General features: G+C 41.7%; 1 protein-coding gene across 2 annotated transcripts in view; it reads right to left on the reverse strand.

The window, feature by feature from the left end:
- Positions 1-18,355, reverse strand: part of LOC118117698 (protein kinase C alpha type) — a 134,796-nt gene that overhangs the window by 69,617 nt on the left and 46,824 nt on the right. For both annotated transcript variants that reach the window (XM_035170178.2, XM_035170168.2), the window contains exon 3: positions 12,673-12,755. In XM_035170178.2, coding sequence (XP_035026069.1) covers positions 12,673-12,755 — 83 coding nt within the window. The remainder of the gene's footprint in view (positions 1-12,672; positions 12,756-18,355) is intronic.

Below are 18,355 nucleotides of genomic sequence, written 5' to 3' on the forward strand. Positions count from 1 at the left end.
TCTCTCCAGCACGGTAACAGTATAAAAACAAGGGGTCGGATTTAAAAAGAAATAAGACCTGGTGGTTAGTTCGGTTATACACCAAACTGCAAACACCATAAACCAGAATAAATTGGCTTATCAGGCGCAGGCCATCTGTCAGGTGCTTGATAAATGTGTTCCAAAAAGTTATCTAATAGCCACAGTCTTGGCAGAGTCTTTTTTCACTGTAATGAGTCAGCTGACAGGGGCAGTGGTTTCGCTGTGCATCTCTGCTCTTTGTGGTCGTAGCTCTGTGGTTCGTATTTCAGAAACTCAATAAAAGTTGTTTTTTGTTTGTGCGATCTGTCTGCAGCCGTGTGTGTATTTGTGTGTTTGGGGGATTGAATTATTGACGAGAGGAACAGATTGATTTGGCTTCTCTAGCGCTGCAAAATAAGAGGAGCCCAGGAATTCAACAAACATATCGTCGTGCCTGGTGTGAAAAGAAATGAGTGCACGGAGGGAGAGGGGAGAGGATTCTCAGATTTATTATGTAATGTCCACCCAAATCAAGTGCACCTCCAACTCCAACCGAATCTGGCAAATACAAGCGTGTAGAGCGTAAAGTGGGAAAACTTGTTTCTGTAAACCAAAGTCAGGCTCAGGTGTGACAGAGGGAAAATATGTTTGTCTCATAAATACTCACTGTGTAGACAACAGCAGCTTATGGTCAGAAATGACTGCTGGCTATGTTTGCATTTCTCAGTGGCTGCCTTTTAAAGATGTAATGGCATCAAGCAGTGAATTAGTGAATGAGCATAATCACAGTTATTGCTCTTTCAAAATCATTCTGTAAATGTGGAGTGAATAGAGGAAAGGCCCGAAGCCAATCCAGATAATAACAGACTCTTTGCTGTTACACCATATCCAATGATCAGCTGGAACACACACCAGGCAATTATCATCAGATCGTCATGGTTCCCCTTAGCAGAGGAGGTTGTGTTTTCATCAGCGTTTGTTTGTTGGTTTGTTGGCAACATCACACAAAAGCCACTGGAAAGATTAACATAGAACTTGTTGGAAGGATGTGGTATGAGTCAGGGAATAACTCATTCTATTTTGGTGCAGATCAGGATAAGAGGGCGGATCCAGGAACTGTTTTAAGTTTTCTATTAACATTACGAGAGAGGGTGTTTTCCACACCTGTAGAGGGCTAGTATCCATGAACAGGTGGAATTCTGTGCAACTGCATAATGATCCAGATTTTGTGAATCTAAATAAATATTCTTAAGGGGGGCTGGTTTTTAGTTATTTACTATATTGTAATTTTGTTGATGTGTTCACCTACACTCTGCATCTATATGCAATTGTTATGGCCCTTGACTGGTTATTTATCTTAAATAAATAATAATACAAAGTAGGGATGCACCAATATGGAAATTCTTGGGCGATACCGATACCGATATTTAAAACAACAATCTAGCCGATAGCCGATACCGATATTTGTTTATTACTTGTAAATTACATATTCTCCAAGCAAGCCTTTAGCCGCCCCCTCAAGCAAGCCTTTAGCCGCCCCCCCCTCTCTTTTTATCTATATGACTGCTTGTGTGGCTGTAGTGGATGGGCAGAGGGGGACATTTAATTATGTAATTGGGAAAATTGGGAAAATTAAAACTCCAGGACAACAGAAGGGGAATACAAAGTATGGGATGCATATTTGATCATTTATATCATATAAAATATGTCATCTATATCGTTTAAAATCATTTTTCAGTCTGTTTCCTGGCGCGATACGCCGCTCGCACGCCGAAACCATCGGTGAAGGGCGCTGGCGCATCGCAGCCCATGTGAACCGCACAAAGGTTTAACAGGGGGGTGGATGGGAGGCGCCTGGCTTTCCTTGGCGCTGCGCTGGCGCTTCAGCGCCCGGTGTAAACCCGGCGTCAGTGTACCATAATCTGGATGCCAGATTGGCAGGCTGCAGAAAACATACCAATGAACATCGGCCAATGTTATCGGTGAAAGTCAAGTTTATTACCGATACGCCGATGGCAGTAAACGAGGCGAATATCGGCCGCTACCGATATACGGCCGATACATCGGTGCACCACTAATACAAAGTACACAAGACTGCTTCTAAGTCTCTGGAGATACTGTACAGAAGAAGATGGGGAGAAGCAGACGGATATAACGTTTGTAACTGGTATCATATCTATTTCTGGTGCTGGGCTTCAGACCTGCTGCTGGTTCAGCTTCAGGCCTCACTCTCTGACATGCCAAGTCAAGTTTAGACTTCAGACCTTCTCAGGCTTCTATTTCAAGTGTTTTTGTGTGCAGTGACATGCAGGACAGTTACAGCATGTCCGCCTGTTTGACCAGATCATACATACAACATGACCAACTATATTATTAGATTGGAAGTTAAACAAAGGTGAGATAATAACCTAAAGGATTACCAACCTCAACAGGTTTCTTTTTTACAGTTTTTTCAGTGGCTGCCTTAAAGTTAATGTACAAATTTCAGGTATATTTTGTGAACTGGTAGTAAAACAAAATGAAAACACAATAAGTAGTTAATAAGGTCAACTTTGCAGAACCACTGGGGCTTAAATACTCAATCCTGATATGAGAGAGTGATGTAGGTCTTTTAAAGAGCTGGCAGGAGTCAGGACAAACATGCGTCTGGCAGAAACTGTGACACCATGTTGATTCAGGGTCAACAGCATTTCCAACTCTCCCATGCACTGGTCATAATATTTCACATGCTTGGTAGCTAGACTGGCCACCAGATACTGTCTGTAAACAAATCGCTCAGGGACTGATAGAATGTGTTTGTTTGTGTGTGTATGCAAGTGTGTGCACGTATATTGCATAATTTTGCATGCACATGTTAATTCTGTTTTCTCTGTGCGTGCATGTGTCTGTGGTCTAGGTATAACTCATCTTATACAAGAAGCTGTTTATGGTCACATTGTGGGGATTTTACCTCCTTGTGGGGACAAAAAGCAGAATCCCCTTAATGTAAATAATTAAATTTTAGGGAGTGGACATGTTTTTTTAAATGTTTGGTTAGAGTGTGTTGGGCGGATTTTCTCAGAAAAGCTTTTCCAGAAAATAGATTAAGCAATTCCCACTCAAAAACAAACACACACACACACACACACACACACACACACACACACACACACACACACACACACTTCTGTTGCATCTCCTTCGAGCAAAGCCTTGATCAAACCTCCGTTTAGACGGCCATGTCACGGACCATTAGTAGGAAAGACTAGAGATCGGTTAATGTTCATTAGGATCCCAGACCATAGGAATACCATCAGCAGGAAGCCCAGGGGACTGTCCAACATCAACACTCATAGTCCCCGGACATAAGATCACATTTCTGAAGAGAATTGTAGAGAAAACATGTGTTCTTTTCTGAATTTGTGATTGGGTTTACCAAGTTTATTTCACATATTTCTTATGAGTTATAGAAGAGAATCTAAAAATAAAAACCAGCTTTTGGCCAATTTAAAAATAATGAACAAAAATAAATATCCAAAACCTGAGACAAAAAAGTATAAAATAAACTATTCTACTTTTTATCCCATACTAAGACGGATGACACCCAATGTCCACAATTCCTGGTCCAGTGCCAGCCTCATGACTAAATCCTAATGTGTGAAAATATTCAATTAGGATGCTTGATTAAAAACATAGACATTACACTGAGTTCATTATTTGAATGACAGCAATAACCTTTGCGACAGACGACAGTTTCTTTTGAACATTAAACACTTAATTACATGTGTCAGTTCACATTTTGAGACGACGTTGGGATAAAAGGAAAGAGACTGCATCCTCAACTGCACCATGAATTATGTTGTGATACCAAAATATAATAATAACCAATGCTGTGGAACTCTTGTGCACCTGGCTGTATATCTCACTGCCTCATTCAAGTATTAAACAATTATTGCATATACTTGTATCTATGGAAGAGACATGGAGGTTGTTACCTCCACCAAGGAGGTTATGTTTTCACCCCGGTCCATTGTTGTTGGTTGGTTTGTTTGTTTTTAAGCCAGATAACGTAAAAACTACTGAAAAGATTTCCCTGAAACCTGGTGGAAGGATGCGGTATAGCACAGGAAAGAACCCATAACATTTTCCTGTGACTCCGGATCAGGGGGCGGATCCAGGAATTTTAATTCACATTTTTCCACATTTTCATTGATTTCTTAGACAATAATATAAAAATCTGAGACATTTAGGGGACTAATATGTATGTGTGTGCAATTCGGTGCAAATCCAAATAAAAATCCAGATCTAGTGAATTTAAATGTGGTTTAATAAGGTGAGTGCCCTTCCAGTTCTCATCGTGTTGGGTCTATCTGACATTAATGTTTTTCAATTAATCTGTGTAAATACAGCAAGAGGCTTTGTTTTTGCTGTTTTCATTATCAGAGTTCATGATCGACAGTGACAAAGGACGGCAGTCTGGCCTCGCTCTTATCTCTGCTACTGCTCAGTAACCATTTAGTGTTTACACTGGTGGGAATCAGAGAGGCTTGACACCAGATCGCTCATATTATTGAAGTGTGTACCAGTGTTTACAAGCCCCGACAATGTTCATAATGTTACCTTATTATTGTAACCACAGTATTTGAATGAGTGTCGTAAACTAAACCTAGAACTGGATTCAACTGCTGACTTGAATCGTGTCTTAGCAGCAGTGTCCTCACAATCCGATGAATATAAAGATACTGTTGTGAAGTTAAGGAAATCCGAACTTGATCTCTGTCTCTAAGGAAACACACACACACACACACACACAGTCACAAGTTCAACCTATAACAACAGCAACCAGAACCACCTTCACTTAGATTCCTACATGTCGTCAGCCAGTATTTACAATGTTAATTCCCTGAAAGAAAAGGCAAACACAATGGTATCATGCTGTGTCGAAAGAGCAATAACTGTCAGGCTCCATAGTCCAACTATATAAACACTTCCCAGACAGAATAATAAACTCTCATGTTCTTATTTTTCTTATTTTTCTCCTTTGGCAGAGCATGGGAACTCAAAACTACATCCATTCTCATCTGTATGTGCTCCGCTCTGCTCCAAGTGACAAATGTTTGAATTTGAAATAGCGATTTTGTTCAAATGGCAACATAGTTGTGTGAGGAGTTGTGCTATAATATCTACGCAAGTTCGGACGTGAAGTAGATTTTGAGAGCACTTCTGTAAGACTGTGAAAAGGGTGCTTCCTCCCCGTTTCACTAGACGTTTTTGGGTTGTGTGTTGTATTGTTTTACAGCAAGTATGTGTCAACAGTTTATCAGGTTTGTTTGGGATGTTGCTCTGTTGTTTTTTCAGGTATGTGGGGGCAGATCAGCAGGTCGATCAGGGAGAGTGACAACAGGATTGCACGACCAGGTCTCTGAGAGGGGAGGGGCTGGGCAGACTCAAGGTGACAGAGAATGGGTGAAGTGCGCTGCATTGGATCACGTTTTAGTCAACCTACTGACTTTATCTTCTGTATTTGTGCAGATAGGTTGAATTGTGAGGTCAGCAGTAACCCAGGGTCCAAACTTGGTCTTGCCTTGAGTGTGGTTTTTATTTGTCTTTCTGTTTAGCTCACCTTCTACTTACCAGCGCAGGTGGTAGGTTCCAGGCAGGTGAGGCTATAAAGCAAAAATGCTAGTCAGTAGTGTAGTGTAGGGGGGGGAGAGAGGAGTTGGCAGCTTGTGGTGAGGCTGCAGATTTGTGTTCTTTTTCTTTCTCTAGTATGATTTAGTTTTGTTGCATTTCCCAGGGATCTTTTTGTCTTTTTTTAATAAAATGCACACAAAACAATATCTACTCCTGCTTCTTCAGTGTTGCTTTTTTATTAAGTTTTCAGTGCCAATAGCGTCCTCCACCCCTATCTGAGAGTGACGGCGCTACAAAGACACACACACGTTTGACTATACAAACATGTGCCGCCTCAGGAGACTGAACTCAGGGTCTGACACGAGAGAGTTCAGGCGCTTCTGTCTCATCAGCTTTACAATCCACTGCAAGACATAAACAATTCTAATGCATGGTCAACAACAGTGTGAGGGAATCTAATCACAAACACTTATTTCCATTCATCACTAAATTAATTTTGTCTCAGCATTGGAGAAAAGGTCCAATCTTGACTACAAACCCAGACAGTTACCAGAGACTGAAGTATTTCTGTCGACAAAGGAAGAAAAAACCCTGAGCCAAAACTAAAACACCCTCCAACCGATCCAGATTGTCCAGACAGGAGGTGGATGCAGCAGTGCATTAGAGTAAAACACATCTTAAAATCAAATCATGCACATTTGATGTCCATCATCCCTTTATTATCTGGAAATGATATCTCCTTTTTTTATTATTTATTTCTCCTCCTATGTCTCCTCTCTACGTAACTCTGCTCTTCTTGTTTGATCTCCAGTAGATTGTAGGGATGGAAGTGGCTCACATTATTGAACTTGAAGGAGATCGACCATGCTCTCTAACTGCAACATTTTTAACAGAGTTTGGCATTTGTACTTGACAGACATGTCTGATACATCATGCACGTATATTTGACAATGAATACAGCTCGGTGGAAGAGGCAAACTTTATTTGACACACTACATTGGTCCATTCTCTTTTCCCTGTGAAGCCAGCGAGTTCATTATTCATCTAATTTTCACTGCTGTTTGATGTTTTAATATCCTCATCTGGCTTTTATACATGCTTTGAAAAACAGCAGCCGTGCTTTCTGAACGCCAGCCAATCACAACACCACAGCAGTTGGGTGTTTGTGAACGCTGCTCCATGCAGCCGCACAGCATTAACAGTTGTCCTTCCAAGGGGTGATTATAACTGCAGCTGGTTTTTTATTTGGATCAGTCTTAATCTGCAAATACATATAACTTTATGTTTGCGTTAATAGCACAGCTATGAAAATAAAACGTTTCTTGTACCTAACAATCGTTATTGTGGACAACGAAATGTGTGCATTTCTTTTAATGTCAAATTTATCAGATTATCCCAAAAACTAAATCGAGCCTGAAAACCAACCCAAATGTTTTACAGTATAAAAATGAGCTTCTATGCCTTCCACAGTGGAAAGTATAGCTTGTGTTTCCTCTCATGTCCGTGTTGTGAAGGCTGCAGCTCTCACTTCCAGCCCTATTCCTGGCAGTTATCCCACTGGGATTGTACATGAATATCTTGAGTTTTTTAAGTTGCACACACGCACAGCGGAAACTTCCTTTGTGCCGTTCTACTCAGTGAGGGGTGGGAGGGTAACTTATGGTGCAATCACATCACTCAGTCATGAGTGGCTGCGGTGATCAGTGCTCCACGCATCTGTACCGTAACACTTCAAATAGATAAGCCTCACATTTTAAGTGGCCAGAGATTTGTCTGGGTTTATTTACAAATGACAGCTCACTTAACCACAGTAAAGATGTTTTCAGACATGACCTGCGGGTAAAATCCGAAGAATTGGCTACGGAGTTTACCTGCAGTTTGTCCTACGCACATGCACAACGCAGTGGGAGGTTCTCTGCACAGACACATTCACAACAGCAACAAATCCTCCGCATGATTCAGGCGAGAGGTGGAGCAGCCGGGTGCAGCAGGCCGACGCAGGAAGTGAAGTATTAACTCCGCTGTGTAGATCTTGACAACACACAGACACTGTTGTTTGCTCTTATCGCCACAAACTCTCTTGACATCTTCGTCTGTGTCTTCTTTGTGTGTGGCGCCGTCTTTTCACCAGGAGATATTTGTTTTGTTTTAGTTTTTTATCATTTTAGTGTCTGTCTAGCGTTAGAAGTGTCATCAAACCCCCACTCCCTCGCTGTGAATCCAGCGGGGAATCCCCTGCTGTGTTCACACATCGACTTCTCATGGATTTCTACACACTTTACACAAGGAGGCCAGGTTAAGAAAGTCTCACTTGGACATTTGTGTCCACACATGCACCTTCAGAGAAAATACAGAGGAACTACGGAGTTCAGTGCATGTCTGAAAGCAGCTTGTGTAACTCCGATCGTTTAATTGTCAACATCTGCAGTCACTCACTTCCGCTGTGTGGCTTTTGTAGTTATGTTGTGGCTTTTGCATTTGTGTTTTCTGTCAATGCATTGGTGTGAGACGTCTCGGCCGCCACACTGTGTTAGGAAGTCTGACAGGTTTAAAAAAGAAAACAGCTGGCCGATTTCTTTTACGTTTGACCATTCCTTCCATTTGCAACAAGATCCCAAACATCTGCAATAAGCTCCACTTAACTTTGTTTATAAGTGCAACAGTCATGTGGTGATTCATGTGCAAACTCAAGTTAGCAGATGACCTGGTACGTCTCATCACTACAAGGATAATCCTCTTCCTAGGAACTATGCCACTAAGAAAAAGGTGTTTAAGCGAATGTCCCCTGGATGCTCTTCTCTGCACCAGGCGCTGGCTGAATGCTGAACATGGTATTCACCATGACAGGCAACTTTTTGTCCACATCAGGAATGTTTAAAAGAGGTGGCCAACACCCTCGTTCAAAGGAGACGCTCTAAGAAATAACCCACATGAAAGGCTCCATTGCCTGTGACAGACCCAAGATGCCTGCGGCACAGATGATGTAATTTAGATTCTCTCCAGTTTAATCTCGTTTTCAATTCCCAAGCAGGATCCGCGTAATGAGATGGTGTGTGTCCCTAAGCCTCATCATCAGAACACCTATTTTCCCCCAGACCTGCTGGGGTCTATGTAAACCATCCTTTCTTGTGTGATTTGCCCTTTTAAATATTTGATCCCTCCTGCCTAGAGCATTACTCATTAATATTACAAATTAGATTTCCCCCAGGTTGACTGAAGTCTCATTTTATGCACCTTGTGACTGCGTCTCTATAAATGAGCGATTTAGAGGCTGGTGGATGTTGTGGAGATGCATACAGTTTAGAGTGCAGCTTTTCAAATGGCGTTGGAGAATCTTTTCAGTTCGAGCGCTGCCTTCAGGTCAGCTTCGTATGTTTCCAAGCAGAGGAGACAGAAAGGACAACGTGCTGATGCTTAACTCTGTTGCTCTGTCACAGCTATCAGTGCACAGAACAGCCCTCGAGGGGAGAGGGGTGCCTGTCTAAGTGTGTGTTTGTATGCATGCATGCACGTATTGAGCAGAAATCAGTGCAAAGAGACATGCAGATTGCCCCGGGTCATACACTTGTTAAGTGGACATCAACAATGCAGCAGCCACACGCTCGCACAAACCTCCCAGTTTCATCTGCAGAGCCCCTGTAGTGAGGCGGGAAGCTTGTGCATTATTGATGGGCTCGTCCTGTAAAGCACTGAACTTACTCGAGCTGCCGGTAACATTACACCTGGCAACCACACAAAAACAATTTGTTAAATTAAGTGCTTTAATCAGAATAATTGATACTAGAGTGGAAAGTGCTTACAAGCGATGCTATTGCTGATTGCTACAAATGATTACCTTAAGTATGATTTACTGAAGTGACACAACTTCACATGAAATTCAATTTACAGTGATTATTTAATAATTGTTCTAAAAGTGGAGAGACACAAAAATATTTCAATCTTAATACTTCTTATTACAGTGAGTGAGTGAGTGATTGGCTTTTTCTCTTTCCAAATAAACTGGTGGAAAACACGTTCAATTATCTATTCAGTACATTAACTTTGTTACTGTACTTAAATTTATTTTATATGTACTATTTGTGGGGTACTGTTCACGTTTACTCTGCTACATATGTCAGCAAATATCTGTACTTTATACTCTTTTTTTTACACAGCATTGTTATATGTTCTCATTGTTTTATATATTTTTAACAGTATTCAATAACGAGAGGAGAATTGAGCCACTGATCCAAGTGGGCAGGTGATGTAGTGAACCGTTGCATTTGAAGTCTACACTCTGAAACCTTTACTTTTAATACTTAGAGGATATTTAAAAGCATGCACTTGCTTACTTTCACTTTAACTTGTGTAGATTTGTATCAATCTATTTGTACTTTCATTGAAGTAAAATGCTTGAGTACCTTCTCCTCCAGTGATTATCCACAACAACAGTGCTACCTTGCAAGTGATAAACAACCTCTCTCTGTGTCTTCTCTGTTTAAGAAGTAGAAAAGCAGTAAGATACTCGGACTGAGGCTGTAGCTGTGTGACCGACAAAAACTGCTGAAGTTCTAGCCTTCAACTGTTTAGACATTACTCGGGGGAGCTGATGTGTGAACACAAATGTCTGATCAGTTGAACCTGCTATCAAACAGACTTTAGCCCCTAAACTCAGAGTACAAATTCTGTGTCCTGTTCGATTGAGCTGATGTGCAAACAGATAAAGGGCAGAAACCAGCTAACACTATGTGCAGTTCCAGTTTTCAATTGCATCCTCAATTTCGCACACCGACTGTACCTGCTTCCGATCATATATTATGTTTTGACTTAGACTTGTTACCAAAACTCAACAAAAAAAAATTCTCATAAAAAGTAATATTTCAAGTATTTTGAGTGACCTGAACATCTATTTCAATCCCTCTGAAAATTTTAAATAAATCAATTGATGGTTCTTTCCACAAATATAACGCACACAAACTGTGAGTGTATCTGCAGCCTATCCTTAAAACACCCTGAGGCTGAAGCTGTGGGGAGGATGAATTCATGGTTAACTTTTCCCATCAACCCAAAGATGTTCCGGCATGTCAAGACTGCTCCTGAGAAGATCTCGTTTTGTTTCTTCCAGTGGGGAAGTTATAAAACATAGGCATGAGTCACATGCAGGTAACCTAGCTACTGCAGATCTTCAGGATATTTGCTGGCCATGGGAGTTATTGCCTTCCTGAACTGCACGCGCTGGACACAGAGAGCCATGTAATATGTGCTGTTGTCCCTGGCAACATTTCTGCTATGTGAACAAAAATTGATTTTAAAAGGGAGCAGTAAATGTTTGGATATGGAAAGTAAAAAACACTCTCATGCATTTTTTAAAGAGGACAAAGATCTGCAGGCACGGGGAGCACTTGGAAACTCCACACAGAAAGGCCTTGGTCGGTCAGCAGGTTCAAACCCAGAATCTTCTTGCTGTAAGGAGCAAGTGCTCACCACTGCCCCACCGTGCAACCTCTGCAACTTTACTTTCCATTAACCTTTTAATGCAACACGCTGGAATGAATGAGAAGATTGTGGTAGATTGATTATCAAGTGTTTTTCAGGAAACTGGGAAACTGGGATCACTTCAACGCACAGATGTCAAAGGTCACTAAAGGTTAACTGCCTTGTTAAGGACGAACCTGGTGCACCTTCACTGCCCTGAGCCCCAGCGGCTGCAGCTCAAATCAAGAATCGTCCAGCTCAGACTATTTTCTGCCGTTACGGCTTTCGTGTCATCCGTGTCGTGCTCTATTTAAAGAGTCCGGGCCGATGATCTTGAATGACACACTGACATATCTCCAGTTACAGAGGCCAGGCTGCTCTGCTGTAACGCTGAGGGGCTGTGCATGCCCAGCAGGCGAGCAGGCACGTAAATGGGGTTTCACACTTACCAAACAGTTGATGGCACATAGTTGGTACAAGTGGCCATTGAGGAGGCAAATCTGAGGTCCAAGTGAGCATGTCGTACTGACGCTGATAATTATTAAGCATCTAAAGTGAGTTTCATTGTCAAGGTTTTAAAAAGATCATTTTAAATACATTTAATGTTTATCACAGCAAACTACATTTTTGATAAAGTCCAATTTTGGTTTCAAGCCATGAATAAATGATGCTGCTCAGTAAATTCAGACTCCTGTTAAAACTCTATCTCGAATCTTGTTTTCATTTTAAAGACACAGTTACTAGAAACGCTTCCCGACAGCTGTAACTTCAGTGACTAGGCATGCCCGAGCCAAGATAGATGTAGGTGTGTTGGTTTTGGCCGCCACTCCTACATTTACCATCTGCCTCCTCGTGCCATATCAGGTCATGACTATTACTCCGCCAATCCGCTTTTGTCTGAACTCTGTCCTGTTGGATGCATTTGAATTATCATTTATAGTTACACCATGAACTTGGTGACCCTTCTAGGGATGACGCTCCGCTGTCAGAGTGTTCCCAGTCACAGACTGAGTTTGGGCTGTGGTGATGGTGATCACGTGTCCAAATCGCACCAAATTACCTGCAGGCAACCAAAGCCTGCTCGAACGTGATTGGTCAAACTAGAAAGGGAAAACAGAAGACTTCCTGCCCCAAAATCCGTCCCTCAGACAGACAGAGATTTCTAAAATTATTTCATACATGCTAACAGACTAAAGAGATTAAAACTTTCTTTAGATCTATTAAAACAAAGAGACTAAGATAGTATTATTAATGAAACATATTTGCCGTGATCAATATGAATCTTTTCTCCTCCAAAGACAGTTTTCATTTTATCATTTCAAACCAGGCAGACATTATTCAAACTGAAAGCTCTAAGTGCTTGGAGAGGGATGCTCGTCAGGGGAAGTAGTAAGTTTCACTTTTCCTCTCCCCCCTCTGCAGCAGACTGCTACTTCATTAAAACAACAAGAATACATGGCAGCTCTACAGCTGTCGAAGGGAGCCAGTGTTTTCAGAAAGGAGCCAGGCCTGCGTATTGGTGACAGTGTGTATCTGCGCTTCAGTGAAAGGCACCTCCTCAACGACAAACACGTCAGAGGCAACAGCTGGGCTTTGGTTACTTACGTCTGTGTCGGGCCCTTTATCTGCCCCCGGGCAGCAGAACGTGACCAATTCATGGCACCTCTTGTGGACCACGAAGCAGCAAACTGCAGGAGACAAAAGAGAGAGAGAGAGAGAATGGAGAGAAGAGTGGGAAGAGAGAGAAAGAGATTTGGAAATAACGGAAAGCACAGACGGACAGGGAAAAGAGAGAGAAAGAGTGACGTCGTTAAAATACAGTGCATCATTGTTGACTGATAGACAGCAAAGAGAAACAGAATCTGATAACATGAGGGACTGGGGAGAAGAAGTGACTGATGTCTGGGCCAGGCTCCTTATCATGTGTCCAGATGGCCAGTCCTGCCTGCAGGCTGACTGCTCTTATTGCAGAGTACAGTGCCACCTCCTTACTGACATGACAGGAGCTGAGGCAGAGACCACACACAAACACCCACACCCCCCCCACACACACACACACACACACACACACACACCTTTGTATGCACACGAAGCACGTTCAGTGAGGACAAACACATCCTCACAATCACTGAACATGTATCATCATCATAGAACACATCCAGACCTATACACACACGTGAATAGATCTATGGTTTAAATGCCAGGTCACTAAGTGCACTTCAGTCTGCGGCCAAGCTAGCAGCAGACTCATGGTGGTGGAAGGCGCCTGTTACTGGCGCTCGAGAACCGGCTGACACCAAAAAGGAGTCAGGGTGGTGGAGGAGGGGGGGACGATTGTGCGAGCTGGCCGGCATGAAAAGAAAAAAATAAATTGTATATTGTCCCTTCTCTGTCCTTGCACAATGAGACACTGAAGTGTTTATATTTCTGCTCCTCTCTCCTTTTGATAGACACCAGAGCCCCTCCCTTTCTTTCGAGGACTCAAGGCCGAACACTTGCAGCATGAGATGAAAGCGTCTGAATTGGTGGTTTTCGATAGTCCTCACTTAGCACTGAGTAATCCTGCAGACTCCATTAGTGGCTTGTGTTGCATTAGTGATGCGGCGCATCTTCAGAGACTTGATTTATTTTCCAGTTTTTACCGTTTTAACTGCTGTATCGCGGAGCGAAGCAAAACATCGCTGCAAGTAATGTACGGTTTCTCACTCCGCCTACACGTCACCTCTCGTCTGTCCTCTCAAACACTTATTTAAATAGCCATTAAAGTGTCCTCATTCAGTTATTATATTTGACATATGAACACTTGTTTTTGAGTTAAATCCACATTCATCTGTCCTGTAACAGAGCTGCAACTCCCAAAAAAATGAATAAAGACAGCTATTTAACAATGTAACACCCCATTAGCGTGTAATATTTGCCAATTGCATATTTTTCTCATAACACTTTATTTAAATTCACCAAAATGTGGCTCATAATACAGGCTTATTGGACACATTAGTGTGACTAAGTCACAACACTCAAGTATTTCTGTCTCCTTGCAATTACAGTGTGTACATTATCTCCAAGAAATCTGCTAAATATTAAGTATTTAGTTGTTGCTTACATTTGCAGTTAATGCATATTTCTAGTGTGCATTATAAACTGATCCCATTAGCACAGTTTGAAACGACACATACAGAAATTCCCTAATTTGCTTCCTAGATGTTAACAATTTATCCAAGAACCTAAATCAGTATTTAAATCCCTCAATTCATTTTTCATTTAGACAGCAAAATGTACCCCTGCTCCTCTCTATCTCTTAGGTACACTTTTGCTATATTTTTTCCCCCCCATACAATTGTATATATTTCGTTTCTGGTCTCAATAAAAAAGGGTCTGTTCCTCCTTGTCCACTTGCTGTGCAGTGCGTGCATTCTGCATAGTCACTCTCATATCATTTTTGATGAAGCACTCGGCATAAAAATCAATATCAACTGGCCCACAGCTACAAAAAGGCTACACTAAAACACATGAAAATGTGTTTCAGAGTAATGCATTTACTACAGTAGCCTCTTTATTGACACATGTACGGTACAGTAGATACAGTATTTTCACAGAAGGAGGTTGTTTGTTATGTGTGTGGCAGACACCCAGGTTAGAAAGCATAGGTGCGCATATGAGTAGGAATACAGAAGTTGAATGGTTGAGAAAAGGAAAGAACCGTTTGATGGAAAAATAAACATTCAAAGTGTAGTGTAAATTTGCACTGATATTGTTTTTCAGGTCATTCTTCAAAGTGGCAAATATTCAGCAGTACTTGCTGCACATTCAAGCTGCCTGCCTCTCTAAAAGTGGGTCGACCCACATCTACTACAGGTTATAAATTGACCATGTATAAGTACCTCATCTATCCCACATGTAATAATCCAAACTTTCCCTTTAAAAGGTTTCACAGACGGAGCTCCGGTCAACACTGACACAATGGTTTGGATTTCAGCTGCACATACCACTCACATAGGTGAATTTTGCATAAAGGCTGTGGGAACATCGGCCTCAGTGGTGTCATAGCTGAGTGCATCATGAATATTTGATTAATGTGGTTTGCAAATGATGCATTGGAATATTTGACACTTTTAAGAATTTGGCAGCACCAACCAAGACCGAGCCAATTATCAACAAGACATTCAGAATTTACTGAACATAAATTTGCTTTATCTCCACTTGCAAATATCCACAAGCTGCAGTTTGGAGTGAGATGCATCATAGAAGCAGGCATTGCTGTGGAGAAAATCCACTGTACCAGCCCAGATTTCAGTTCGGGACTCAGCAAATGCAGCTCTGTTGTCACAAGCAAGCTTTTACTACCCATGGTGCTATGATGAATTGTTTGTAATTAAAAGCATGAAGCTAGTACTAGTAATAAAGCCACACAAGCGCACAAAACACAAATGCAAAAGCGTGTATTCCATCAATGCATATGTGCGAGACGTCTCAGCCACCGTAAAAAACCCTATTCAGACAATATTATAAACGCTAATCTAGTCTACACATGCATTGCACAAGAACAAAAAAGGTTAAGGTTTGCCCACATTTGCCCACGTTATATTCATGTGCACTTTAATGATGCTAATCAATACAAACCCCCCAAATACAGAGCTATCGCACCACCAAACTTACCCCCTGCTATCCCTTCATGCCTCCTAGCTCCTGCCTCCTCGGTCAGAGCACTCAATAACTGACATGAAACCATGACCCATAACTCACACCACCGCCTTCCCACAAACCACACAGGTCATGAATCTCGATGATTTAGTGCCTCCATGATTCATACCGGAGTGAATAGCTGATCGTGGTGCGGGTCCCCGAAATTCACTCTTTGAAAACGAAATTGCAACCGTGATATCCCAGCATGTGACCAAATCTTTGCCTTCATCTGTATCTGTTGATGCAGTTTGAGTTTCTATAGGGGTTGGTGGTTTTCTTGTTCTTTTCCAGTATTCTAAGCACACCTCATTCCTCCAGATGAAGCAGACACTGCTACCTGTGTGTTTTAACGCATCACCTCCTTTGCAGCAGTGGATTATAGGGTGTAGGAAAGAGCTTAATTAATAACATAGCATGAACCGGATACAAGCTGGAGCACTATGCAATAGCAACAGCCCAGTAGAAGGCAGTGCTATGTTGTTGCAGGCATTTAAACCAGAAAATACTAAATGTATTTACTGAACACAAACCATATCTGGTCAGAACCTGACTCTGCTCTATTTTGGCTCTTCCACATGGTGCATCATGAGCGGCTCCTGCTACTTTGTACCTGCTCCGGTGAAATTACTCGATCCAAATCCCTAAATTACTTTTGTCTGGCTCGGGACAACTGTTTCCTGTGACACAGAAACATATTTCTTCAGGGATTTCTGAAAATGGCTTCGCCTGATCAGAGAATGTGAGAGACAAAGAGAGCGAGAAGGAGAGGGAGTAAATCTGATCAACAGAGATGGAGCGAGATAAAGAAGGAGTTCGGCAGAGGCAAGATGGAGGAGGTCAAACCTCATTGTCTTCTGCTGCTCTCATTAGAGCTCCACTGCCTGCGATCAGCCGTCCCAGCAGTCTTGTTCTGGAGCAGCACTTAAAGGTTCGACACATTCATCACCTCTGACACCATCCTAGAGGAACTGTACCTACAAAAAGTACAGAGCTAGCTTCACCGTAACTGTATAACCGAGAGACGATAATGTGCTCCATATTTCAACAGCAAGTCAATTCATCAGGCAGATTTGTCTTTGCAAACCATGGGGATTGATGTGGAGTTTAATTGCTTGTAAAACATCATAATAAGGCAGAAATGGAGGGCACCGGTGTCAGGGGTGGTCAGTTTCTATTAAAAGCTGTCGCTAATAAGAGCTATTAGATTAAAACAGGGACTCTGGGGACTGACAATGTGTTATAAAGCAATTAAGGCTCACAGGGTTGTGTAAGTATGAACGATTTTCTAAGTTCCTGCAAGAAATTAGATTTGGGGGATGTGATGTGTTACCACTGGCAACCGATAAGTCACCTTTGAGAGAGGAAAGTGGCTAAACTTTGGCGTTTCCATCACCGTCGATCTGTAAAGATAACTGGAGATACTGTATCTGATTGTAACCTTTCTCCCTGGACAGGAGCGTGACAAGGTATTTCAAAACAATACTGATTGGCTTCAACACAACCCAAGACCAAATCACTTCTCTATCCAAAAAGATAACATAGTTCACTCCGATTTCATTCTGGTCACGATTACCAGGTCACAAGTTTATAGGAGCAATTTCCTGGAGATTTTTCTGAAAATTCAGGCAGGAAATGAGAAAAAGGGAACGGTTTCATTCAACAGTCCGTTTGTATAAAGATGTGATTCACCTCTGAGGTACCTCAGTAAAACAAAAGAAAGAGAAGAGAAAGCTTTTAGATCTAACCATCACGAGGCTTTTGTGGCTCAATGCTGGTCATGACAAAAGCATCTCCTTCGGGACCGGGGAGTTTCTCATTATTTTCCGTGGTTCTTTTCTCGACTTGGATGCCTGCCCCATTTCCCTAACTGTCACAAAACAATGATGCCGTGGTCATCAAGAGGTGAATGAGAAAAACCATTAAACACGAACCATTTGGATCGGATAGAGAAAATGATATAAATGTAAATGTCTTGGAGAAAGGTTTTAAAGTTGTTAAAGGGAGTCAAGGAGAAACACTGAAGTATTCATCAAATCGTGGCTGAAATAACGATTCATACAAAGATGAATCCAAATTGGCTGCAGCCAAGAGCCATCTCTTTATTTCCAAAATGTATTCTTCTCTGCGAGAACTACTATATTCAGTTGTGATAGATGAAACTCTGGGAACACATTACTATCTGTGGATATATTTGCAACTTCAATATGACTGTGATGATGCCATGACAAGACAAAACCAACCAACAACTCCCAGGCCTGTAGAACACTCAACATCATTGGCATATTCTCTTACTCTCACAGTTAAATTCTCAAGACAGGACCCAGTAGAAAACAATTTCGTGAAAAATTATTAATCAGAATACATGAGCTGAGCACATAACAGTGATCACTGTGTAAATCAATACACTTTAAGAGTCCAGCAAAACCATATAAATCCTTTGACAAGACCTGGGAGCTCTCCATCGAGTGCCTGAATGAGGCTGGATGTACATTGTGAGTATGTATATATATATATATATTTATATATATAAACTCATATTGTACATATATACAGTAGATCAGCAGTTTCTTTCTCACTAGAGTCAAGACGATGCCCTTCTGTTTCT

The sequence above is a fragment of the Hippoglossus stenolepis genome, chromosome 2 (genome assembly GCF_022539355.2).
Source record: "Hippoglossus stenolepis isolate QCI-W04-F060 chromosome 2, HSTE1.2, whole genome shotgun sequence".
Taxonomy (NCBI): domain Eukaryota; kingdom Metazoa; phylum Chordata; class Actinopteri; order Pleuronectiformes; family Pleuronectidae; genus Hippoglossus; species Hippoglossus stenolepis.